Source organism: Hipposideros armiger, unplaced genomic scaffold (genome assembly GCF_001890085.2).
Source record: "Hipposideros armiger isolate ML-2016 unplaced genomic scaffold, ASM189008v1 scaffold_33, whole genome shotgun sequence".
NCBI classification, from domain to species: Eukaryota; Metazoa; Chordata; class Mammalia; order Chiroptera; family Hipposideridae; genus Hipposideros; species Hipposideros armiger.
In genome coordinates this window covers 1,132,685-1,158,742 of record NW_017731383.1, presented here as the reverse complement: position 1 = coordinate 1,158,742, position 26,058 = coordinate 1,132,685, and the positions used below count along the sequence as shown (strand labels likewise).

The window sequence follows — 26,058 nt, the reverse complement described above, 5'->3', positions numbered from 1 at the left end:
GGGGGGCCGTCCTCAGCACCCTGTGACGGCACCTGCTCCCTGCTCAGGGCAGAGGCGTCTTTACCTGACATGCCTTTCAGGAGAAAATGGTGGCTGCCAGGTACTGAGCTGTTGCGTTGTGCCACATACTTTTCCTGCTTTTTTGTTTAATTCTCACAACGGGTTATAATATGATGCGCCCAGAGGTGAGGTAATTAAAGCTTGCAGACTCCGTCATCCCCCAACTTTACCAAGGTCTGGTTGACACAGACAGCTTGTGTATTCAAGGTGTACAACGGATGTTTTCATATGCATGTGCACAGTGAGAGGATCACCACAATCCAGCTAATTTAACATCCATCACCCACAGAGTTCATCTTTCTTTTCCTTTTTGGTGAGAACACTTAAGATCTACGTTCTTACCAGATTTCAGGCATGTACATTAGGATTAACTACAGTCGCCATGCTGTACATTAGGCCTCGAGATCTTACCTTATAACAGGAAGTGTGTGTGCTTTGATTGACATCTTCCCGTTTCTTCCAGCCCCACCCACAGCCCCTGTCCTGGCCCCTGGCAACCAGCATTCTACCCTCTGTTTCTATGAGTTCAGCCTTTTCAGATTTTTAGATACAAGTGATATCATGCCGTTTTTCTTTTTGTGTCTAGCTTATTTTTCTCTTAGCATAATGTCCTCCGGGTTAATTCATGTTGTCACAGATGACAGGCTCTCCTTATTACAGCTCAGTAATATTCCACTGTGTGTGTGTGTATGTGTGTGTGTGTGTGTGTGTGTGTGTGTATGTGTATGTATGTATCTCACCTCTTCTTTATTCATTTGTCCATCAACAGACACACAGGTTGTTCCCATGTCTGGGCGGTTTGAATAATGCCACCGTGACATGGGCTGCAGACACCTCTTCAAGACCGTGATTTTATTTCTTTTGGGTGTATTCCCAGAAGTGGGGTTGCTGGGTCGTATGGATTGCAGCTTTATTTTTAGTTTTTTGAGCGCCTCCATACTGCTTCCCAGAGCGTCTGAACCTATTCACATCCCCACAGCGGTGACAGCGCGTCCTCACCTGCACTGCCTGTTGTCTTGTTGACAGCATCCGTCCTAACAGGTGTGAGGTGGTAGCTCACAGTGGCTCTGATATGCATTTCCCTGGTGATGAGTGGCGTGTGCACCTTTTCATGAACCTCTCAGCCATTTGTATTCTTCTTTGGGAAAGTGTCTCCTCGGATCCTTTGCCCATGTTTTAATTGGGTATTTATTCCTTTGCTGTTGAGTTGTAAGAGTCCCTTATATATGTGGGATATTAATCCCTTTTTTTATATGTAGTTTGCAAGTATTTTCTCCCATTCCGTGTTTTCTCCCATTGCCTTTCATTCTGTTGATGGTTTTTTCGCTGTGCAGAAGCTTTTTGGTTTGCTGTAGTCCCACTCGTGTATTTTTGCTTTTGCTGCCTGTGCTTTTGGTGTCACATCCAAAAGACCATCATCGCCAAGATGCATGTCAAGGAGCTTCCCCCGTTTTCTTCTGAGAGTTTTATGGTTTCAGTCTTTATTTTGAGTTGGTTTTTGTATATAGTAAAAGACAGGGGTTCAGTTTCATTCTTTGGTGGTTTTCTATTGGGCTGTCAGAAATGTCATGACTCATTTTTGTAACGAAAAACGTAGAAAAAATAGGTCATGACTTTTCTGACACCCAGTAGTTTTCCTAGCACAATTTATTGAAGAGATTGTCCTTTCCCCGTTGTTTGTCAAGTACTAGTAGATTGTATGTGCATGGGGTTATTTCTGGGCTCTGTATTCTGTTCCATTGATAACATGTGTCTGTTTTTATGCCAGTGTCATGCTGTTCTGATCACGATAGCTTTGTAATATAGTTTGAAATTAGGAACTGTGATGCCTCTAGCTTTGTTCTTGCTCAAGATTGCTTTAGCTATTTGGGGTATTTTGTGGTTCTTATACGAATTTTAGGATTGCTTTTTCTATTTCTGTCAAAAATGCCATTGGAATTTTGATAGGGATTACATTGAATCTGTAGTTCACTTTGGGTAATATGGACATTTTAACAACATTACTTCTTCTGATCCATGACATGGGATGTCTTACCATTTATTTGTGTCTTCTGCAGTTTCTGTCATCACTGTCTTATGGTTTTTAGTATATAGGTCTTTTTACTTCCTTGGTTAAATGTATTCCTAAGTATTTTATTGTTTTTGATGCTATTGTAGGTGGGATTGGTTTATTTGTTTTTCTGGCAGCTCATTGTTAGTGTATAAAAATGTAACTTATTTTTGTATGTTGATTTTATATCCTGCAATGTATTAGTTCTAATAGCTTTCTGGTAGAGTCTTGTTTTCTATGTATAAGATCATGTCACCTGCAAACAGATAATTTCACTTCTTCCTTTCCTATTTGAATGCCTTGTATTTCTTTTTCTTGCCTGATTGCTCTGCCTAGGACTTCAGTACAGTGTTGAATAACAGTGGTGAGTGGCCATCCTTGTACTGTCCCTGATCTTAGAGGGAAAGCTTCAGCTTTTCACCATTGAGTATGTTAGCTACGGGTTTGTCAAATATGGCCTTTGTTATATTGAAGTATATCCCTTTGGTACCTAATTAATTTTTATCATGAAAGGATGTTGAATTTTGTGGAATGCTTTTTCTGCATCTATTGAGATGATCGTATAATCTTTATTCTTAATCACTGTGGTATATCACATTGATTGATTTGCAGATGTTGAACCATCCCTGGAATAAATCCCACTTGGTCATGGTGTATGAGCCCTTTAATATATTGTTGAATTCGGTTTGCTAATATTTTGTGGAGAATTTTTGCATCTGTTCATTAGGGAGATTGGCCTGTAATTTCCTTTTTTTTTTCATGGTGTCCCTGTCTGGCTTTGGTATCAGGTTTATGCTGGCCTTGTTTGGAAGTATTCTTTTCAATTTTGGAAGAATTTGAGAAAGATTGGTATTAGTTATTCTTTAAACATTTGGTAAAATTTACCCCTGAAGCCATCTGGTCCTGGGCCTGCCTTTGTTGGGAGATTTTTTTGTTTTTTAAATTACTGATTCAACCCCTTACTCATTACTGGTCTGTTCAGATTTCCTGTTTCTTCCTGATTCATTCTTGACAGGTTGTATGTTTCTAGGAGTTTATCCTTTTAAGTTATTCAGTTTGTGGGTGTATAATTGTTCATAGTAACCATTTCCACGTTCACAGACAGTCTGTGTATCCTTGTCTGGGAAATGTCTGTATCTTCCACCGTTTTTTCTGTCAGATCATTTATTTTTTCTCATCGCTTTGTAGTTCTCTGGTTCTCCTGGCACGAACCGTGGAGAAGGTTGTGGGTTCCTGCCTGCTTCCCTCGGCCCTGAGACTGAGGAGGCAGGGGAACGTCTTTTGTGGGGTATCTCCAGACAGCACAGGTATGGGCCCTGGGGCGCACTCAGCTCTCGGAGCGTGGTGAGGGGTCACGCAGGCCTGGAGCACACTGGTCGTCACTGACGCTGGGAGGTGTGGCAACGACTTGGCTGCTGGACCTCAGCTTCTTCCTTTGTAAAGCAGGACCAGCAAGAAAACTGCTGCACGAAAGGCAGCATGGCCACAGTGCGGGGCCTTCAGCGCAGGGCTGGCCCCCCTCGCTGTGTGGGTCCTGGAGGGCCAGCCTCCCGAAGGCCACTCCCAGCACAGGGACGTGCGCTCTGCCCTCGTGCTGCCTGGGCTGCTCCCTCTCAGAGGACTTGTGCACCTGCCCGTCAGCCAGAGCGCTCTCCCAGCATGGCTGGGCAGCTCGAGGAGTCGATCTCATTATCTGTGTGTAAATGTTTGTGCACGGCCAGCTCTCGGCTGGTAGTGAATTTACAGACATTCCACGATGGCCCCCTCGGGTCCAGTGTGGGTGTCCGTTTTGCCTCCGTTCCTGGCCTTTCTCCAAACATCACCCACTGCCCATGAGAGATGGCCTCTGCAGTGCCCACCAGGTACCCAGCTGCCCGTTTCCTGGCTGGAGGTGAGGCCGAGGCACGTGGACCGCACGACCAGGTCCGCAGGACCAGCCTGGAGGGTGGTTTTGGATTGGGGGTTTGGTTTTGGTTTTGTAGGTGTGATTTCAGAAGCTCCTTCATTGCAGTCACAATTGTGTCCCCCTGTCTTGCCCATACTTCCCTGTCGTCCATGACGTCGGGACCGTCAGCTCGTGTGGGCCTGCTTTCCGTGAGCACCCTGCCTCCGTCGTGCAGCAGTTTCCACATAGGAAGCAAACGCGCTCGGTGGTTGGGGTTGGCTGACCTGGTGTTGTGATGGAGAAGCAGGTGTCCCGCAGCCGCCGGGGCCGTCCGGTCCTGTCTCCTTCATACCTTCAAGAGCTGGATGCTGTGACCTTACAGAGGGGCCCCCAGAGAAGTGGCCACGAGTGTCCCCCCTGTGTGTCCGCTGTCCTGCTGCTGCGGGGAAGGGACAGAGTCCCCAGGCCGACGGGCTGGGGCTGGTGCCCTCCTGGGGTCGGGGCTTTGTGGTGCTGGCGCAAGGCTGCACATGCCGCTGCCTGGGGACCAAGTGCACGTGCCTCTGCACAGAGGCTGCACTTGCCAAGTGACATTCACAGTAGCAGCCAGATGGGCGGAACCTTCCCGCGTCTGTGTGCCGGCTGGCCGTGGGGGCTCTGCCTGGACCCTGGAGTCCTGCTTGGTGGGCAGTGGTCGGGAAGGCAGGGCTTCCCTTCATCACTTCCTGCAGAATGAGAGGAGGGGGTGCTTTCCTGCTCCCCCTCCAGGGCACTGAACTCCCAGTCCCTTTGTCTCCACCAACAACTACCTCCACAGTCACTTCCCAGCGGCAAGTTAGGGGACAGACTTGGTGGGTATTACGTGTCCCAGCTGCCCTTCAGTTCCCTCCTCCAAAAGGTGGGAGTTCGGGACTCCCCCAGGTGCCAGTTCCTGCTCTCGAGCCCCGCCCCACCACCACCACTGTTCGTGGGGGCGGCAGAGGTGGGGGAGGAGCGGGCCCACTGACGCCGCCTTGTCTTGTCTTGCAGGCTCAGCTGTCAGAGGCGCTGGAGGAGCTGGGTGGCCAGAAGCAGAGAGCGGACATGGTAAGTCCTGAGATGCACTCCCTGCTGTGGGTCCCTGGGGCCAGAACGAAGCCAGGTTTGAGGCGCCTTAGCTCCGGGGCCCCGGGCAGTTCTTGTCCCCATCCTGACTCACCCTGCGGCGCAGATTATGGGTCCCTGACAGCCATGGTCCTTCTTGTCGTCAGAAACACAGGTGGAAAGAGGGCGTGGGGTTTGGAAGTTGAGTCCTGGCTCCCTTGCTGCAAGGTGGGGGCAGTGGTACGCTTACTGCCCAGGTCAGGACCTGTTCCCCTGGGTCTGTGTTGTCATGAGATGTCACTGCACCCAGAGTGCCGAGACTGAGGCTCTCAGCTGTGTGGATGTGCTGGACAGCAGGTTTACTTCCGTTTTCGTACAGGCCTGTCTTGGTGTGCATTTTCCTGGGACCGCATCAGCCCCTTCCTCCCCGGGCTGCCTGAGAGCCTCAGCGGGGCGCGGGCAGGTGCCCCTCGCCTGGGCACTCGCTCCAGTGTCAAGAGGTTGCCTCACCGCCCTGTGGGGGCCAATGGTTTGCTTTTGGAGCCCCCCTGCTCTATGCAGACTGGGAGCTGCCCCATGCTGCTCCAGCCCTTGGTCTGGTCTCTGAGAACAGGAATAACTTAGGGGATGTTTGCATGTGCTGTTGAGGCCGCCCTGCCCCAGACCCCACGCCAGCCGCTTTGGGGGTCCCAGGGCGAGGCTGTTGTTGGCGTTGGGACGTGCTCCAGGATCTACATCATGCATTTCTGCGTCATCACTTGTCAGTCCCCTGACCTTGAGCAGGCCACCTGGCCTCCACCTGCAGTAGGCATCACCTCCAAGTTGAAATGACATGACACATCCTTGAATTTGCTTTATCTGCTGTGAGCCACCCACAGCCTGTGGTTGTGTCCTTGCTGTCACCACCGTCGGTCGTTACTGGAGGGCGGGGCTGGATGGACCAGAAACTGGCCCACTCATGAGGTGGGGACATGGGGGATGGACGTGTGGCTGTGCTCAGCCCGTGGCGGGTTGTCAGGGTGAGGGATGGGCAGACTGAAGGCTGTTGCAGGTTAGGCAGACAGCGTGAGGTGAGGGCTCAAGGGTGGTGTCAGGGTGATGGGGATGGAAGATGGCGGAGTGAGAGTTCAGAGGGGGAGCTGGGGGTCTGAGACGCTGCTGGGTGCTGGGGCCTAGGGCCCAGGGCCCGGAGTCAAGGCCAGTGAAGCATCAGGTGTCCTCACGTCCTTGGCGGGGAGCGCAGGTACTGAGAAGGCAGAGCCCATGGTGGGAGCCCCGACAGGCTCCAGCATCCAGACACTGGCCTGGGTGAGGGACAGCCAGGCGTCAGGGACTGCAGGAGAGGGCAGTGATACCCAGAGAGACCGCCGCGTCACACCTGTAATAGGAGCTGAGAGGAGAGAGCTGCTGTGGACCAGGTGACAGGATGTCACCCATGATCCTGGGAGGCAGGAGAGCGCGAAGGGCCCGCGGAGTCCTTGCATACGTGAAGCGAGGCCGCGTGAGGTGTTGGGGGACAGAGGGGTGCTATGTATCCCTGGGAATGGTCCAGTAGGGCAGGAAGAGTGATGGTGCTGGAGGGACTGGGCTGTTTGGGGGGACAGAGAGGGCTGAAAGCAATGGTCCCTCAGGCCAAGCGGGGAGGAGGTTAGGGCGTGAGGCCGCACAGGCAGCTGGGAGAGGGAGCTGGCAGGAGAGGGCAGTGTGCTTGTCCTTCCCCGTGCGTTGCAGGCCGGGCTGGTCACTGCCATTGCGCTCAGGCCCTCCTTTAGCCAGGTGAGTGTGACAGGAGAGCGGGCTACTGAGATGCTCTGCTGAGTGGAGGAAGAAAGCAGGCTGTAAGACAGGACTGCAGCACGATCGTGTGTGTGACTTGTGTGTTGGCCATGCGTGTGTTCAGGCTGGAGGAAATGCCTGTGGGTGCGTCTCTCCCTGTGGGTCTGACCTGTGTGGGGAGCATTTATGCTGATTGATCAAAGGGGAACCGTCATTCAGGGGGAGGCCAGAGACTCAGCTGATGGCCCTTTACTCTCACCCCGGCGGTCAGAAAGGACTGGGGACCCTGCGGGGCCTGATGGGTGTGCCTGTCCCGTGGCTAAGGAGGAGCTTTGTAAACTGTGAAGCAGTTAGGGACCTAGGGACCGCCCTGGCCGTTCTCAGCCTGAGACACTTTGTGGGGGATGCTCATCTGCCTGGTTTCTCCCACTCATGCACTGGCTAGTCCGGGCTCCTGAAATAGGGGACCTGTTTCTTGCTGACTTTGGGGAAGCCCCGGAGCGTGCGTGTGTGTGGGTGTTCCTTGAAGACTGATGCATCCATTTGAAGAAGCCGTGGGGAGACCCCCATGTTTGTGTGTGGGCACACATCACTTCCTCGGTATTGACTTGAATGGAAGCGTGCCCGACGCCGTGCTCCCACGATGGACACGAGGCAGGCGGAATTAGAGAAGACCTCACACTAAGGGAACGCCAGGCCCTGGCCTCAGGCCTAGCAGTTTGCACGTCACCCACAGCCGTCCGCTTACGCAGACGCCAGGAGACTGCAGAGCTGGTGCTTCAGCCCTGGGGTTTGCAGGACAGACTGCTAAGCCCACCCGGAACCTTCTGGGGGAGAAGGACAGGCTGCCAGCACCCGGCCCCCTGGATCGGGGCGCTGGGTGACCCTGAGCGCTCTGGCCCCGGGCTGCTGCACCCATGTCATCGTGGGGTGCAGGGGGGACAAGGGGCTGGAGGGTGGCTGCCTTCCCACCAGTGTTTTTTGTTATTCTCGACCCATATAGTTTCTGTTACTTGTGTACAGCTCCCAGGAGCTTTAAAATGCTGTTGCCTAGTGCCTCTTCTAGACGAATTACATTGGGATTCGTTGGTGGGGGCGGGAGCAGAGGTATTATTTGCTTTTCCCGGGTGGGGTGGAGAGCCGCCTGTGGACCTAGCGTCCTAACCTGCCCCGAGACCAAGCTGTTCCACACGGAGCTTTGTATGAAATGTGCCTTGTCCCTGTGGCGCAGGGCCTGGCTCTGCCCCGAGATGATCCGAGGCCCAAGATGCCAGCGGCCCTGGTACACAGACCTCGAGCAGGACACCATGGGCACCTTGAGCTGTTCTTGTTTTTGGATCTGAGATGTAGCCGTCTCCTCAGACAGGTTCTTAATCTCTGCCTTTGATGGTCTAATCGTCACCCTATCTCGTGTTGTTTATTTCACTTCTCTCTTCTTTTTCCCAGATAAAGGAAAATTCAGAAGTGGCAGCTCCTGAGCCTGGCATGCAGGCCACGCTCCCCCTGGGGGCTGGGAGCCTCTGTTCTTCCTCCAAACCCTCCCTCGTCTGGGGGTGTCTTCTGAGGCCTCCCGAGCAGAAAAACGCCAGGCCAGTTGGTGCCGGGGTTTGGGGATCCGGAGCTGGAGAGATCTGTGTTCAGCTCCCCAGGGACTGGGGTCTCAGTGAAACACGTTTGATGTGGTTAGGGGGAGGCCCTGCTCTGCTGGTGACCCCGGAGTTGGAGGGGAGCCGTGGGCAGCCCCGGCCGGGCTCTGCAGCCCACCTGCTTGTTCCGGTGACACCTTCCGACGGCTGCCCAGGGGTGTCTCTGTTCCTAGGAGAATGGGGCTCAGGGGGCCTCTGAGTCCAAGGGGCCACTGACTGCACCTCCACGGCTCCGGTGAGCTGGGCACAGAGCCCTTGCTCTGCCACCTCTCCCAGCCCCCAGGCCCCCCACCTGCTGTTTTCTGCCCAAAGTCCGTTTGATATTAAGATAGGAGAGGAAGAAGAAAGAAAAAGTTAAACATCTTTAGCTAATTACAGATGACAAGACCTAGACAGTTTGACTTTCTATTAAATAGCAAACCCGTGCTAATTAGTAAGCATAAGCATAATTCATGCCTTTTTCTTTAACGCGATTAATATCACAGGGAAGATGTCCAGGCCATAGCTGTATAGTTAACCTATGTCACCTGAATTAGATGTGGCCAGCGGCGGCTGCAGAAATCTGTTTTATCGTAACGACAAAACATCCTGCAGTATTTTGTATACTTCAAGGAGAGAATAGAAGGTTTTTTCTGATTTAAGAGGAATGACACCCTCACAACTGCGTGTAATTAAACCGTCGTATTCCTTGAGTCCCTCTTGTCTTGATGGTTCTGCTCCGCGCCCCTCCTCGCCTCCCCGGGGTGCCCTGCTGAGGGCCCGCCTGGGCAGGGCTGTGGCCGGACCAGGGCCTGGCGGATGGCTTCCCGTTGCCCTTCCTTCTGTGTCGCAGCTCTAATGGGCAGGCTGATGTGGCCATGCAGGTGAGGCCCAATGACACGTCTTTTACCGATGGCGTCTACGGCCTGACAGCAACCCAGCAATGCAGGTCCTGCCATCCCGTTAAGAGACGGGCGGGTCCTGCAGGGCCCTGTCTCGTCTGGGAGCGGGCAGTCCCCTGGGCCTCCGTCCACTTGGCCTGTCCCAGCTCAGGCTCTTATCCGAAAGCACCTGTGCTGGTTCTGGGGGCCCTGCTGACACTCCTGCCACTGTGAGGCCAGCAGACCCTTGGGGTCGTGGGAGTGTCCCTGGTTTGGTGCTGGCAGCCGTCACCTATACGTGCAGACTGCCCACGGACCTGGCCTCGTCACGGCCAGTGTTTCCAGCTGCCTTCCAGCAAGTTAGCAGAAAACCTCCTGGCTATGGGACTGACTGCAGCTCGTGTCTGCAGGACCCATCCTGCCATGGGACCAAGCACCAGGCTGGAGGAACGTCCGCCCCCACCGGAGAACTTTGTCCTCAGTGCACGGTGTGTTGGGAAAGGCTCGAGGAAGGGGGTGACCGCTGGAACCAAGAGGAGGGCTCCCTGGAGGCTGAGAAGGTGGGGGTCTTAGTCTAGAAAATAAATTTCTAATGGCGTAATTTCTGGCCATCAATTGCAGAAGATATTTGGTTCTCCCTCCACAAAGGAGAAGGAAACTCCTTGTGCGCGAGGACACGGGTGTCTTTCTGGACGACCGCATTGCGCTGTTTGAGCTACCAGAGGCTGTGGTGCCCGACATGGCGCGATCTTTCTATTCCCCTCTCGGCATTTCCTTAGCTATCCTCATGTTCTCCCCCACGTGAACTTCAGAGTTAGCTTGTCGAGTCTCGTGCAGAAATCCCATTGGAGCTGCCTGTGTTTGCAGAGTGACGTGGGCAAGTGTCCCTCTCTCTGCGTGGGGACTTCCCGGCCCCAGCGGCGTGCGTCTCTGCAAACACAGGGCTCCTGCCACACCCTTCACTGCGGTTGTCGTTTTCCTCCAGGGAGACGCACACGCTTCTTGTTAGGTTTATTGCTAGGTGTTTTGTCATTTGCCACTCGCACTCTGCTTTTTCCTCTAGCTGCTGGCTCCACGTTCGTCACGGGGTCCAGGGAAGGTGACAGGAGAAGGTGGACACTTCTAACGTGGACAGTGAAGCCTCCCAGTGGCCTCACCAGCCAAACCGATGTAGAGTGAGAGTGAGTCTGTAACAGCCACCAACTATTAGTTGGTTAGTTTATCTTTGGGGAAGACGGGGCTAATCCCAGACGGGAGAGACCCTGTGCGCCGGCCTTCCTGGGCCCTGCCCGTTCTGAGCACTGACCGTTTCATACCATTCGAACCTCTCGTGTCTCAGCAGGACCCTGTGCGGCTTCGCTCTCAGCTGCAGTCCACTGTGCGCACGGCATGAGTCTGCTTTATAATACTGTCAGGTCCGCAGCGTCGTCCCCGTCACTGCACACGCCCCGTCCGAGTGTGTGCCTGGCACGTGTGTCCAGGTAGAGCTGGGACAGACGTCCTGCCTCGGCGCTCACAGGCTCCGAGCATCATCGGCTCCCTGCCAGCCAGGGTCTGCTCTGCCGCCGCTTCCCTGTGGAGAGGACCAAGCCCCTGCCGGGCGCACCTCTGCCGCCCTGGGGTGGAGAGTTGCGCGGCCACCGCATCTCCCTGCTCTTCTGTGCCCCTTGTGACCCAGTGAAGAGCCTCAGACGAGGGCCATTTCTGCAGCGAAACCCCTCAGTTGCAGTCACTACTTCTTCAGCAGGAGCCCCACCCGCCCGCATCTCAGAGACTTAGGGACCCAGCAAGCCCTCCGAACTGCAGACTCCTGCTATGCGTATTTTCTGCAGGGGCTTCCCAGGGGCATTGGGTTTTCATAGAACTTCTGACACCTGCAGCCCCAGGCTAAGGACTGGCTCCTGAGGAGGCAGCCTTGTTGATTTGGTTAAACCCTTAGCCCCTGTTGGAAGCGCAGTGCAGACACTGCGCACGGAGCCCAGAGGCACCTCCTTTCACGGGCAGATGGGGACGGCTCCCAGCTCTTCGGGGGAGTTGTGGCTGGGGCTGCCGACCGTGACCGTTAGGGGGGCAGTTGTGCCCCTCCAGGTGCCCAGGAGGGTGAGTGGCCTATACTGCTTTCAGACTTGTGCACCTTCCGGCTGTGTTTCTGTGTTTTTCAGTTGAAACTAGATTTTTACAAGTCTGCCTCTTGGGGCCTCCCTGCCCTCTGCCGCCTTGGAGCTAAGGCCTCGTTTGCTCCCCATGTGCCTGCCACTTGCGGTTGGGCTGCCCTGGAACCTCTCCAGCCCTAATGATAATGGCATCAGGAGCTCTCCAGGGTCCTGTCCCTGGGTAGACAGGCTGGGGATTTCGTTCGAGTTTGCTTTCCTGGCAAATTTGCTGACAAGAAATACTAAGCTGGACTTCTTGGTGAACATTCAGCTGGGCTTCGTTCTCTGAGGTGAAGGCAGTTGACCCACTGTGCACAGTACAGACTTCCTGGTGAGCCATCTTGGCCGCTGTCCCCCTCCCCTCCAGGTGAGGAAGGGTGCCCGGAGGGTGTCCTCTCACCAGGAAGCAGCAGCTGCTTAAGACCAGGTACTTGGTGGGTCCCATGCTGAACAGGGCGTGACCTTTGACCAGGACTCCCAGCTCTAATCACAGCATCCTCCCTTCTCTGTGTTCTCTGTGAGGCCCGAAACGCCACCCAGATGGGGCTCTGCACGGGAGGTAGCACCCTGACTCCCTGGGACCCAGGCCTTTGCTCTGAGAGCTCTGCGGAGGCCTCGGCTCCCACGTGACCTTGTGTGGTGCTCAGCACAGGCTGGACCTGTGTTGTGTGAACAGGTGATGAAGTGTCCTGGGCGTCTGAGCGTCCTCACTCTGCGCTCCGCTCAGCAGCAGCCACGTGAGTTGGAATTGCTGTCGGGGAGGGGAGAGCATGCCCTGTGAAACTGGGGAAGGCCGCTGGGATGGAACCTGTGTCCTCTCAAATTGGCTGAAGTACACGGTCTCCGTTTAAAGGTTATGCTGGGCTGGCAAGCTGCCCTCGGTACCATCAGCATCAGCATTTCACCACACTGTTGCTGTGAGTGAGTCTGGCAGGCCCAGCCTCCTCGTGAAGAGGGAGGGACCTGGTCACCAGCCTGACACATGGCCCTTCAGAAGGCTGGTCCCCCGGACCTGGCGCTGCTGCCAGGGAGCCTTGTCTGCCGAGCTCTGCCGCAGCCCCTAACCTCTGTGAGCACCGTCACCACGTGTTACGTGCTCCTCTGCTTCCCACTTGCCTCTTGGGAAATGCCCGTTGCCCTAACTGAAAGAAGTTTTTCAAGCTGAGTTCTGTAAATAAGACCAAACTCTGGTTCTTTGAGATAACAAAATTGGTGAACCTCTAGCCAGAGTAATCAGAACAAAAGCAGAGAAGACCAAATTACCAATATCAGGAAAGAAGGGGTGACGATAACACCTGTAATTTTATTTTCTTTGTAATTAGAGCCATTCTAATGGGTGTGAAGTGGCATCTCGTTGTGGTTTGGGTTTGCTTTTCCATGATGGCCCAGTGACATTGAGCTTTGCTTCATATGCTGTTGGCCGTTTGGATATCTTCTTTGGAGAAATGTCTGTTCAGGTCCTTTACCCATTTTTAAGTTGGATTGTTTGTCTTTTTGTTGTTGAGCTGTGAGTGTCCTGTAAGAGGTAAATTCTGTAGGAGTTCTCTGTATATCCTGGACACTAAATCCTTAACAGACATGTGATTTGCAAATATTTTCTCCCACTCTGCAGGTTGTTTTTCACTCTTGATAATGTCCTTTGGTGCATGAAGGTTTTAGCTTTGATGAAGTCCATTTTATCCATTTCTTTTCTCTTGTCATTTGTGTTTTAGGTATCAGAGCTAAGAAACTGTTGCCAAACCCAAGATCAGGATGATTTAGTCCTATGTTTTTTTCTAAGAGTTTTATAGTTTTAGCTCTTACATTTAGGTTTTGATCCATCTTGATCAATTTTGACTTAACTTTTTGAAGATGGTGTGAGATAAGAGCCCACCTTCATTCTTTTGCATGGGGATGTCCAGTTGCCCTAGTACCATTTGTTGAAGAGACTGTTCATGGCGCCTTTATCAATAATCAATTGAAATAGATGTAAGCGTTTATTTCTGAACTTCACTTCATTGATCAATATGTCAATCTTTATGCCATTACCACACTGTTTTGATGACTGTCACTTCACAGTAAGTTTTGAAATTGGCAACTGAATCCTCCCAACTTTCTTCTTTTTCAAGATCACCTTGGCTCTTTGGGGCCTTACAATTCTGCATGAATTTTAGGATCAGCTTTTCCATTTCAGCAAAACAGACTGAGGATTTTGACAGGGGTTGCATTGACTGTGGCTCACTTTGAGGGGTATTGCCATCTAGACATTAAGTCGTTCAGCCTGTGAACATAGAATGTCTCCTCTTTTATTTAGGTTTTCTTTCACTTCTTTTAGCGCTGTTTCATAGTTTTCAGTTCTATTGTGAATGGAATTTTTTCTTAATTTCCTTTTTGATTGCTAATTACTAGTGTATAGACATGTCATTGATTTTTGTGTGTTGGTCTTACATTCTGTAATTTTGCTGAATTTATTTAACTCTTAATAGGTTGTGGTTTTATTATTATTATTATTATTATTATTATTATTATTTAGGATTTTCTACATATATGATCATGTCACCTGTGAATAGAGATAGCTTTACTTCTCCTTTTCCAATTTGTATGCCTTTTATTTCTTTTTCTTGCCTGATGGCTCTGGCTAGAACTTCCAGTACAGTGTTGAATAACAGTGGTGAGAGCGGGCAACCTCGTCATGGTCCTGATCTTAGGGGAAAGCTCTCCGCCTTTCCCCATGGGGTATGATGTTAGCTGTGGGTTTTAGTAAGTGCCCTTGAGGATGTTGCAGAAGTTCACTTCTATTTCTAGTTTATTGAGTATTTTTTATCATGAAAGGGCTTGGATTTTTGCCAAGTGTTTTTCTGCCCCGACTGAGGTGATTTTGTGGGGTTTCCCCTTTGTCCTGCTACTATGTTATGTTTGACTGTTACACGTTGAGCTCCCCTTGTGTTGCTGGTGTAAACCCCACCTGGCCGTGGTGTGTAATCCTTCTAATGTGCTGCTGGGTAAAGTTTGCAAGTGTCTTGGTGAGGATTTTTACACTGATATCCATAACGGTTACTGGTCTTCGTTTTCTTTTCATGGGATGTCTTGTCTGGTTTTGGTTTCAGGGCAATGCTCATAGAATGAGTTCAGAAGCATTTCTTCCTCTTCATCTTTTGGGAGGGTTTGGGAAGTGTTGGTGTTAATTCTCTAAATGTTGGTGGAACTCGCCTGGGAAGCCATCTGGTTCCAGACATTTCTTTGTTGGGAAGTTTTCAATTACTGGTTGAGTCTTCTTACTTGTTACAGGTCTGTTTAGATTTTCTGTTTCTCCTTGAGTCAGTTTTGGTAGTTTGTGTTTTTCTAGGAATTTGTTCATTTCATCTAGGTTATCTAAGTTTTTGGTGGACAGTTGTTTATAGTATTAACTTACAATCCTTCTTACTTTGGAGGTCAGCGGGAAAGCCCCCCGCTTCCACTTCTCTCTTTTCCCCCTGGTCGTCTAGCTAAAGGGCTGTCATTTTATGAATCTTCGCTTCTTAGCTGACAGTGTTTTTCCCCTTTCAGGACTTTAAAGGTGTTGTTCCCCTGACTTCTCACTTGCATTGTTTCCAATGCCGGATCACTGTGTTCCGTCTCATTGTGCTTCTATGAAGTGCTGTCTTCTCTGGTTGCTTTTGACATGGTTTCTTCATCACTGGTTAGAGCATTTTGACTATAATGTGCCTTCTTGTGCTTTTCTTTGTGTCTCTTGGGGTTTTACATTTCTCAGCTCTGTGGACTTGCCTTTTCATCCCTAATCCTCGTAGGAGGTCCTCCTGCCAAGACGCCAGTTCACCACGTTTATGACACCCGCACCTGTCCCAGCACTCACTGTGCTGTCTTCATTTTTTAAAATTCTTTTCCCTCTGCTTTTCATTTTGAATTGGTTTCTATTGACGTGTCTTCAAGTTCTTGGTTTTTTCTTTAGTTAATATCTAGCCTTCCATGAAGATGATTTATGCATTTTTTATTTCAGACATTGTCATTTCCATCTCTATAAATTTTATTTTGGTCTTTTTTTCTTCACTTAACTGTTGAAAAAATGGGATTCAGTTATATTAATTCTGACACCTGGCTGGCAGGATGCTGGTCACTTTGTATCCTGTAAAGATTGAGCGTGTGGAAGGGTGAGGGGAAGATCCTGGATATTTTGTATCCTATAAACTGTTCAAAGCTGCAGGGAAGCTACAGGGAAGTGGTTGGAGCTCTCTGTGGCATGTTATGACTCGCCGGCTGACCTGGAGCAGTGCTTGTCCTAGGGCGAATTATTGCCACTCCTGGGCCCCAGCCGTTCAGGGTGCTCTGCCCAAAGCCCCGTGGAAATGCCCTCACCATAGAGCAGCCTGGCCACTTGTGCACACAGCAGCATGGAGCCTACAGATGGAGCGCTTACTGCTGGGCCCCGCACACTGGAAGTGTCTGACCCCTGCTGTAGGAGGGACTTAAAGGCAGCGTCACCCAGTCACCCTGCAGTTCCTGGACACGATCCGTCCTGAGGCTGGCTTCTGGGTGTCTGTAACTAGAGCACTGACCTTGCTGCCCTTTGCTAGGGCTCCCTGACATATCGGCACCAGGCCCTGGTGAGGCCCTGTCTGCCTCCCAAAGACAGTCCCTTGGGAGGGGGGTGGGCAGTTTTCAGGAGCGCAGGGCCCCCAGATCCTAGCTGTGGATGAACCAGCAGAGACGCACGAGGGCCGTGTACCCCACCGCTTCTGCTGTCTCCATGTATCTTAGCCTGAGCTCCGCACGTTGTTCTGTTGTCACTGCGGTGAGGTTAGCTAGGCTGGCCAGGCCCCGGGACGGGGTCGGCTCCTTCCCACACCCACCTGCTGCACGGCTGGGGGTGGGCCGACCTCCGTGCAGGCCTGAGATGACCAGCACCCTGATGTCAGTGGGACCGCTGCCGGCCCACAGCTTGTTTGGCTCCAGGAGGTGGCATGGAAGCAGCAGTGAGGGTGGGGTCCCCACTTCGCTTTGGAAGAATGGGAGCCTCCCGTGGCCGCAGCTGTGGTACCTCCGAGTGAGAAGCAGGGTCTCGTGAGGAGCTGTGAAGACAAGCCCGGCTGACCCAGAGCCTTCACTAGCTTGTCTGGCTTTCCCACGGAAACCCCCACTCCGCCCCAGTGTCAGCACAGCCTGCTTGGAACTCAGGACTCTGCCCACCTGGCAGCTCCCAGGGCAGCGGTGGCCGGTCGGAGCTGCAGCCCTCTCCCCCAGCGTCTTGATTCATGGAGAGCAGGCGCTGCTGGTAATTCTGCTTCTTGATTTAGGAGCGCCAGCTCAGGAAAGGAATCTAAGTTTGTGTATTAACTTCAGAGATTGGAAATGGCTAGGGCAAGCCCTCTCTCAGCAACAAAATTTGGAGACGTTCAGGGTACCGTTGAGAAGTGGCTGTCTGCACTGGCAGGCCGAGGACCCCATCCTGTCCCCGTCATGGGCCGTGCCTCGTGCCCAGCACGCCGCTGCTGCAGACAGCTTCTCAGGAAATATTTTTCTTTGCAGTTCTTTTTGCTGGGAGGTAAATTTGCTTCAGGATGGGTTCTAGAACAGGGCTCCATGGTTCTAAGTCGTTTGCAGGGTCTCTCAGTCCAGTTAGTCCTTGTGTCTTTCTCTTAACCAACAGCATGCCGATCTTCTCGGTGAGGAACAGGCAGCTGCAGAGCGCAGGTTAACGCCCATCCGGGTTTCTCTCCAGTGCTCCTGGGCCAACGTGGCGTAGCTTCCACTGGCTGACGGCCCAGCCTGAGGGGGTCGGGGAGAACGCCCCCAAGGCCTCCCAGACCAACCCCCTATGGTACATGGGGGGCTGAGGGGCCGGAGAGTGGGAGAGACAGCTCAGTCATACTGAGCAGGTGTGTGTGTGTGTGTGTGTGTGTTAGAGTGTATAGGAGAGGGTGTGTGTAAGGGTGAATGAGGATGTGTTGGGTGTGCGTGTGAGGGAGAGATGGTGTGAATATGTGAGTGTTGAGTGTGTGTGTGTGAGAGTGTATGGGCGAGTGTGATGTGAGTGTGAATGTGAGCGTGTTGGGTGTGTGCGTGTGAGGCCGTGTGGGAGAGTGTGTGCATGTGTGTTGGGTGGGGGCTGCGGGCCCTGATGCTGAGGGGCAGGGACCTGCCGGGACTTTGATGGAGGTTTTCTCGCTTCATGCTTAGGCCTCGGAGGTAGAAGGTGCCGTCCCCACCTGCAGATTGAGCCTCGGCCAGATGACCAGAGATGGGTTTTACTCCCACCCCCCGTGCCAGGAACTGGTTCCCAGCCAGCCTGGTGGCAGCACCTTCTCACTAATCTGTCCATTTGACACCCTCAAAGCCTGTTATTGTGAGAGGAACGCAGACAGGAGAGGACGCGGGGTGGGCCTGGGGCTTCCTGGGGTGCCTGTGGCTGCAGAGTCAGCAGGGCCTGCAACGGAGGTCCGGTGAGGACTTGCTGTTCCCAGGTCACCCCCAAACTGTACTCACGCTCATTTCCCAGCAGCCTTTTTCTAAACCGGACTGGCCTTTCCTCCGTTTAAATACTTCTATGGTTCCATCGTTTCTTAAATTGGTTGACTAGTAGGCAGACAGGTTCCATATCTTTTTTCCTTCTGAGTTGACTCAGTTCCCTGTGTATTTACTCTGCAAACCGCCCCGCGCCCCTCTGCTCACTGTCCCTGGGCTGGGCTGGGCTGCACTCGGCCGCACACACGGGATGGTGAGGCATTCGCTGGCACCCTCGTCCCACACGCACCCACAGCACCTCCTGTGTGCCAAGTTCCAAGCTGGGAACAGGCTTGAGAGTTGGGTAGCAGTGTGTCAGCCTCCGGGCGCTCCCAAGCTGGTGGGAAGAAAAGTCTTGTCCATGAGTTGCCGGATTTTGCAGTCAGATATGTGGGTGCTGGCGCTTCCAGTTTGGGGAGGGTTGATGGAGAGGATGGCATCTGAGGTGGATTGAAAGGTGGCTAGACTAAGGGCACAAATGGAGAACTGACCTCTAGACAAGTGTCAGGTGTCTTGCTTGCCGGCCACTGTCCTGGGCTGTGGACAGGAGAGGTGCAGGGCTCTCTCAGGAGGGAGCAGGCAGTCGAAGCAGGCCTCGTGGACCGTCCGCTGTGTGGGCGGTAGACTGACGGAGGCTGTGGGTGTCGGGCTCAGGCGGGGCGGAAGGCTCAAAGCGGGGGTGGGGAGTAAAGTTGGAAGCAAGTTAGTTATGCATCCAGGGTTACAAGTTAAAATAAAAGGGCCTGATTTTTGCTTTGAACACTGTCGCATGTCAGCATTTCTCCCTTCTTTCTTGGAAATCATCCAAAAATACCAAGAAGAATGAAAATCAAAAAGGCAAACTTAAATTGGGGCAAAACAGAAATACAGCTAAAACCCAAGCCCCTAAATGGGAGGAAGCGGGCGTCAGCAGTGGAAATAAGCAGACGTGTTCAGGGAGAGGCCAAGACACAGCACCGCAGGGAAAGAACTCTGCCAAAGCTGCAAGGAGCCCGACGGAACCTCTCACCAGCGAGGGACACACGCGAGAGAAACGCTGCGCCCCAGGATGTTTGCAGACAAGGGAATGGCTGCAGCAGCTAGAGCAGAAGCTCCCTGGGCCTGAATAAGGATGCATACGTGCTTCTGATTGTCTCTTTGACTCCTTGAGAGAGGACGGGAGGACATTTGCTCTTCTGGGAAAGCCCGCAACTTTCTCTTGCCAGCGGGAAGCAGTGAAGGCAAATGGGACTCCAAAACCATCTGCTCAGATTTGAAAGAAAAGAATGTGCCTGTCCATTCCACAATAGAGGCTTTTGCACGAAGCTGGATCAAATAAAACGCATCTTTAATGATGAATAATAAAGGCAATGTCACACAATTTTTTAAAACCAAAAAATTTTGTAGAAAAACAGTTTGACATTGCACAGATTAAAATTGTATCTTAACATGTTGCTGAGAAATAACTTGAGCGATCCAGCAGAATCCGTGAAGCTGGGGCATGTGCAGCGCTCAGAGACAAGCTGGGGAGCCCGGAGAGGCAGCGGGCCAGGGCCGTGACCGACGGCAAGGTGGAGGAGAGGCTCCCGGCACAGGGAGAAGGGACGCCGGAAAGGAGGGACCTGCATGAGTAAGGCTGATGTGGGGGGCAGGAAGACACAAGCAACGTAAATGCTCTGCGTTCTGGTAATGTGGAATGTACGCACTTAATAAAAATTCTTGGGAAGGGAGGAGATGGGAAAAACGCAAGAATGTTGGTTTTCTCATCATTATTAGCTGAAGATTAAAACATGCCAATGAACGATAACCTGAAGTGGTAACAGTGTGTCTAACCGTATAAAGGGAAGCACCGAGAAGAATAACGTATTGGACTAGTCAGGTGCTCGGCGTAGGAAAGTAATAGAAATGGTCAAAAGCAGAAAAGTGTAGGCATTACAGAAAGTTAAGAGTTATAAAAGCTACCACTAAACACAAAAATACAAACTTTTCTAAGTATCAGGAGATTTTCACACAAAATGGCAAACGACAAAAAGACCACAGAATGGAATGGTTATAAAAGTTAGAAAATGTAACAAAATAATACAACAGAAATATATCCAAAACATACATCAAAATATAAATGGGCTAAAGTCTCCTGTTAAAAGAAAAAAGACTTCCTGATTGGATTACAAAGCAAAATTAGAGAATGCTGGGAAATCGAGGGTGCAAGGGCTGTGCAGGTGTTGTGCCCGTGAACGCAGTTAAATGAATTTATGCCAAAGAACATTGCAGAAAACAGGCCTAGGTAGTTTTCAACAGTAAAGGTGCAGATAAATATGTGTGTCAACTAATAGAGCATCGATGTTCAAAAACAAGCAAAAATGAGGAACGATTCAATAGGAAATCATGAAGGACACCAGTAGTAGGAGAATTTACTTTACTTTTTAATCTGTGATATAGCGAGTGGGCAAAGGATACTCATAAGCAATAGAAAAAATAGATCCGTTTTATATACATATGTAAAAAACCCTTAACTCTGAAACTAAAGAACAACACTTAAAAAAAATGCTCATAGAAAACATTCGCAAAAAATTAATCATACATTAGATAATAAAGAAAACATTGTAAATTCAATAGGCAGGACAAATGTAGACAACTTTCTCAGGTCACGATGTGATGAAATTTGAAATTAAGGACAAAAACCAGAATAAGAAAACGCTCCTAACACTTGGAAATTTAAAAAACAGAGAGAGAGAGAGAGAGAGAGAGAGAGAGAGAGAGAGAGAGAGAAGAAATAGAAACAAAAACAGAACAAAAATCTCTGTCTTAAACAGTTCAAAGAAGAAATGCAATTCAGAAGTGCATAAAATTGAGACAATAACAATGAAAACATTGCCCCTCAGAGCCTGTGGGAAGCCGCTAGAACAGTGCTCAGAAGAAAAATCACAGGTTTAAATATTATTGAACGAGAAAGAATGAATATGTATAGATTAACATCTAAACAAAATAAACCTTAGTAAAGCAAAGGTGGGAATTTGTAAAGATTAAAGCAGAAGTTAATAAGAAAGTGAAAATGGTAAAAATAATCAAATACCTGTGCTTGGAAAGAAAACCAGTAAAACATATGAATTATTCGTGATCATAGTAAAAAATTAATATTAATAGAAATCATCACCATCCAAAACAAGAAGTAAGAGTAATTACCGTGGAGGTGTTGATGGGAGGGGTGTGCCGGAGTCGGGTGCCAAGAAGTCTCTGTGTTAATGTGGATGGTGGCTGAAATCCAACACTCAGTCTTGATTAAAAACTCTTAATAAAATGTGAATATGTGGATAATTTCTCAGTAGGATAAAATATATCTATTTCAGCCCAAAAGTGTTATGCTATAAATAGATTCAGTTCTAGTGAAGCCACAGAAAAAGGGTGTCCAGTATCACAACTGTCATTTAGTATATTCTGCAGATACACCAGTTCTTGAATTTAGACAAGGGAAAGAAATCAAAGGTATAAATATCGGGACGTTATCACTCTTTACAGCTTGTGATTGTATGCCGAGACAGCCGGCTTGAAACGACTGCAATCAACCAGGTAATTCAGTCAAGGGTGGGAAACAAAAGTCACATGGACACAAAAACAGCAAGATAGACAAGAGAAAAAAATACGTCAGCCCCGTGCGTCTCTCAGCCCTGTGCGTCTTCTCAGCCCCTGTCTTCAGGTTCTCAGGAGAAAATTTGTTATATTGTTGCTGATGTGTACTACCCAATTAGGGGGCACTACAGACTTTTGTTTCTTATCCTTTTCCCCTAAATGATACAGTGTAACAGCCATTTCCTGAGCATTTACACAGGTATTGTGAGCATTCTAGAGATGATTTAAAGTAGATGGGAGGATGTGGGTAGAGTGTCTGCAAATATGCCACTTTACATAAGGGACTTGAGCATCTGTGGTTTAGTATCTGCGGGGGGTTCTGGAACCAACCCTCGGATCCCAAGGATGACAGTAACCCGTTTATAACAGCAACAACAACAAAAATGCAAAAAGATAAAATACCCAAGATGGGCGAGATCTGAATGGGGAGACCTTCCACAGGCCTTTGCGAGTCAGAAAAGATGACTGGTTCACACGAGGGAACGCGCTGCGGCATCAGCCCGAGGTCACCGCCTGCGATGCGAGGTCACCACCTGCGATGCGAGGTCACCGCCTGCGATGCGAGTGCCCTAAGCTAGCCTCTGCTTGCTACTCAGCCCCAATTTGTTTAAAAACGTTGGCTGTTTTTATGGTTGAAGGGTAGGGTGGGACAGAGAGCATCCGAAAGCTGTGTAGACCGAACAGCCGAATGGACTAGGGCTCAGGAGTAGACCCGGTTACAAATAGGAACTCAGTGATAAAGGGCTGTCAATGGGGTCCCGTCGGTCCTTTTTATAACCCTGTTGGGTCATCGTCCTAAGGGCAGTCTGGCCGCTTCATGGCCTGAGCCCTTTGAGTCAGCGGTAAGGCTCCTGAGATGAGCTTGCACGTGTGTGAGCCAGCATGCCTGGGAGCCCACCCAACAAAGACCATTGTGAGCTGACCCTCACTGCAGAGGCAGGGACCGCCGGCGAGATAAGCAGCCTGCGTGGCGTCCAAAAGGCATGACGAGCCCAGACAGTCCAGGGACGAGTGACAGGGCAGCTTGGCTCCCCTGCGTCTGCGCTCCAGGCTTCTGTGGTGGAGCGTCTGGGAGGTGTGAATGGTGGCAGAGGCCGCTGGACACGGTGGCGTTGCTTCTCCTTGAAGAGTAACAGGTTCTCCACGTGACCCCATCTTGTGATGCCAAGACATGGTCATTTAGTGCTTGCTCAGTAAAGTGGGCCGTCACCTAGTGACAGGGCATGCTGTGAGGGGCGCGGTCACCTGTCAATCGGTGCACGCCGCTAGCTCAGTGAGCCGGCACCCGTGGTCAGGAGGCCAGCCGTGGAGTTCCACGCGTAACGACTTCTGTCCCTTCCCCTTTCCCTCTGTGGACTTTGCCAAGGTCGTTCTCGGAGCGTGGTCCACAGGGTGGCCGTGCTCGCTGTCCACTCCATGGCCAGATGGTTGTGTGCTGGTGCCATTTGGGACCTCAGTGATTAACATTGAGGCTCATAGACTGGAGGCCTCGGGCCCACGGATTCTCCAGTCAGGTGTCCCCAGGAGGAGCTGTGCAGGAAGAGCCCAGAGAGGCTGTCAGGAAGAAGGCGCAGTAGGCATCGGCTGTGCCCCAGGCGTAGCCTGTCATTGCGTAGAGGAATTTGATGTAAAAAGTAATACATGCCTCTTAAAGCCGATCAGAGCCCTGGTGGATTTAGAGTATGTTCTTTACAACTGCTGTGTCCCCTTCTCCTAGGCTTCTGATACTTGCCCTTAATGTGCCCCAAATGACTGTCGCTGTTGTGGAGACAGCGCTAAAAGGGGGGAAGAAGGCGTGTTTGCACGAGCTGGAACACTTCAGGCTCTGGCAGCCTCGGGACCGCCCAGGAATGAGGTGCCAGGAACACCGTCTCCCCGCCGGCTTCCCTACCCGGCAGGGACCCTGCCCCGCCCTCCCAGGGAGACCAGGTGCCGCCTTCTGGGTTTCCAGGGCTGGCGAGGGCTCCCGGAAGCCCTGTGCTGAAGGGGCTCCGGCAGCCCGAGCTGACCCCGGCCTGTTTTCTCGTAGCTGGAGATGGAGCTGAAGATGCTGCAGTCGCAGTCGGGCCCTGCTGAGCAGAGCGTCTTGCTGTCCAAGGAGGAGGTGAGCTCGCTCAGGTACGTGCCCTGCTCGCACCCCACCCCCAGCACCTCTTTCCTCTGTCACCTTCTGGGAGGAGGATGATTTCTTCTTAAGTCCCATCCCACCCACTTAGCTTCCGCTCTGCACAGAAACTTGTCTCCGCTGGTTGGGGCTTGTTCAGCGTCTTTCAGGCTGGTGTTGACAACCGGGCCACTCGGTGTCCCCAGTGCTCAGATGTCACGGTGCCGTCTGGTGGGACCTGCAAAGCCCGTGCCTTCCGCACTGTTCCAGGGGCAGCCGGGGTGTGTGCGTGGTGGCTTGTTCAAAGCCAGTTCCAGAGGGGGATTACTCACAAAGCCACAGCCAAACCAGACATGCTCCCTTCCGCCGGGTGAGCGACCTCTTCCCGCTACGTCTCAGGTAGCTGACCACCAGCCCGCGTTGCCTGTGGAGCATTGTCCGGATTTCTGCCGACCCGCCTCCCGCACGCAGCCCTTCTCGGGAGGGGAGGCGGCTCAGCGGGGCCCCTTTCCCGGAGCCTTTTTCCTTTCCTCGCCCTGGAGAGAGAGCCTCGTCCTTAAGTCAGACTTTCAGGGAGACAGAGCTGTGAGCAGCCTGCTCCCGGCTCTCCTCGGGCCCGCTGGTCAGCCCTGCCATTTCAGTTTGTAATTGGCAAGTGGTCAGTGGACAGGTTGACAGTGTCCCTCCTGAATGTCTGGGTGTCCTGGCTCCCTCGTGCTGTGCCCCACCCTCTCCTGAGGCTCTGGTTGCCAGAGGCTGAGCGGCCTGGCCCACAGCGGGTGCCCAGTGAGTGGGGTCACGGCTCTCCCGGACCCGGTCCTCACCCTCGTTCCTAAGCATGTCTCGTGTGTGGGCCTTGGCCTCATAAACAGCTGTCTTTGGGGACCCACCAGGTTCTGACTTTGCTTGTATGCTCCCCATTCACCGGTTCAGAGACCGTGCGCTGTGTGTGTCCTTGGGGCGCAGCGAGGGGATGAGATAAGGATGAGGCACAACATGTCCTCTCCATCTTTGGAATTTTGCAGCTTGAAGGGGACTTGGGGGGTGTTGCTCACGTAGTCGGGCCTGTGTGAGGACAGGCTGGGGGACAGAGGTGCCGCTCAGGCAGGGGTGCGTGGGAGCGAGCCGGGTGGGGCTGGGGACCAGGGGAGTGTGGGGAGAGGAGGCCGTGTGTGAGGATGTGCTGTGCCAGGAAAGCCCCTGGGGTCGCTGAGAGGCAGCAGGGTGCACACGAGCCGCAGGCTGCGGACCAGGCAACGGCCAGATACCGAAGGCGCCGGTAAAGACTGTGGCCTTGTTCCCAAGAGCAGTGGGAAGCCATCACAGGTGTCAGACAGAGGAGTGACGTGGCCCAGGGCGTGGAGACAGAAGAGAACCGTGGCCAGGGTGGGCCGCTGCCTCCCAGCCCAGTGCGGTGAGCATTGGCAGTGGGAACACCCCTCCGGCTGCAGTGGGCCTTCCGGGTGCAGAGGTGAATGAACACCCCTCCTGTGCCTCGATGAAGACAGCGCCTGCTCGCAGAAGGGTGGCTGGAGGGCCTCTGAGGAGGTGGCGTTGGAGCGGGTCTGATGATAAAGGGAGCGGAGCCGCAGAGCAGGGCTCAGACATGCAGACAGGCACCAGTGGGTCCCTGGCAGGGCGGCCATGGGGTGAGCCGCCCTGCAGCCCCGTGAAGTACAGGGACGGGGCTGGTGTGGACCCTGCCCCGCGTTGCTGGAGCCGCGCTGTGGCTGGTGTCTGGAGGAGGGTGGTGAGTGCCAGCTGTCCACTTAGATCCCAGCTGTCATGCGCGCCGGGGCAGGGGTAGTTGGCACCCCTTAACGGGGCCGCCGTCCCTGAGCCACCCACAGCTCTCCTCAGGACCAGTCTCGTTTGCGCCGATGTGAGCTCGGCCGGGCAAGTCCGGTTTGTGTGGACTGGCACGCATTAGACTTCGTCATTTTTATGTGTTTTGTAAAATCTGAAATAAAGCCTTTACCAATGACATCTTTACATCACAGTCAAGCTGCCCCACCCACTCACCTGGAGAACGACGCGGACGTGGCCTACGAGCAGAAATCAGGGCAGCGAGAGCTGCACGTCCACCCGCTCTCCCGGCTGCCCTGGAGCTGGAGCTGGGTCTGACTGCTCCAACTCACACCCTTCCGTCCCCGCTGACCTGCTGCTCCACTTGGGGGTCCCCTCAGCCCTGGCAGCAGGCCGAGTGACGGACGCGCCTGTCCGACCGGCTCTGGGAGAGGCCCCCCGAGCGCAGTGGCAAGCCCTGGGCCTCCCCAGGCTGGACTCCATCTGGGCCAGTGGGCAGAAATGGGGCTCCTCAGAGGAGAGCGCTCTGGGCCTGGGGTCCGGGGGGGGGGG

The 26,058-nt window shown here is 52.4% G+C and overlaps 1 protein-coding gene across 1 annotated transcript in view; it reads left to right on the top strand.

Annotated features, from left to right (window-relative positions):
• Positions 1-26,058, top strand: part of MAD1L1 (mitotic arrest deficient 1 like 1) — a 264,103-nt gene that overhangs the window by 181,317 nt on the left and 56,728 nt on the right. Inside the window, exons 10-11 of the mRNA XM_019637417.1 lie at positions 5,025-5,081; positions 23,626-23,714. Of these exons, the coding sequence (XP_019492962.1) occupies positions 5,025-5,081; positions 23,626-23,714 (146 nt within the window). The remainder of the gene's footprint in view (positions 1-5,024; positions 5,082-23,625; positions 23,715-26,058) is intronic.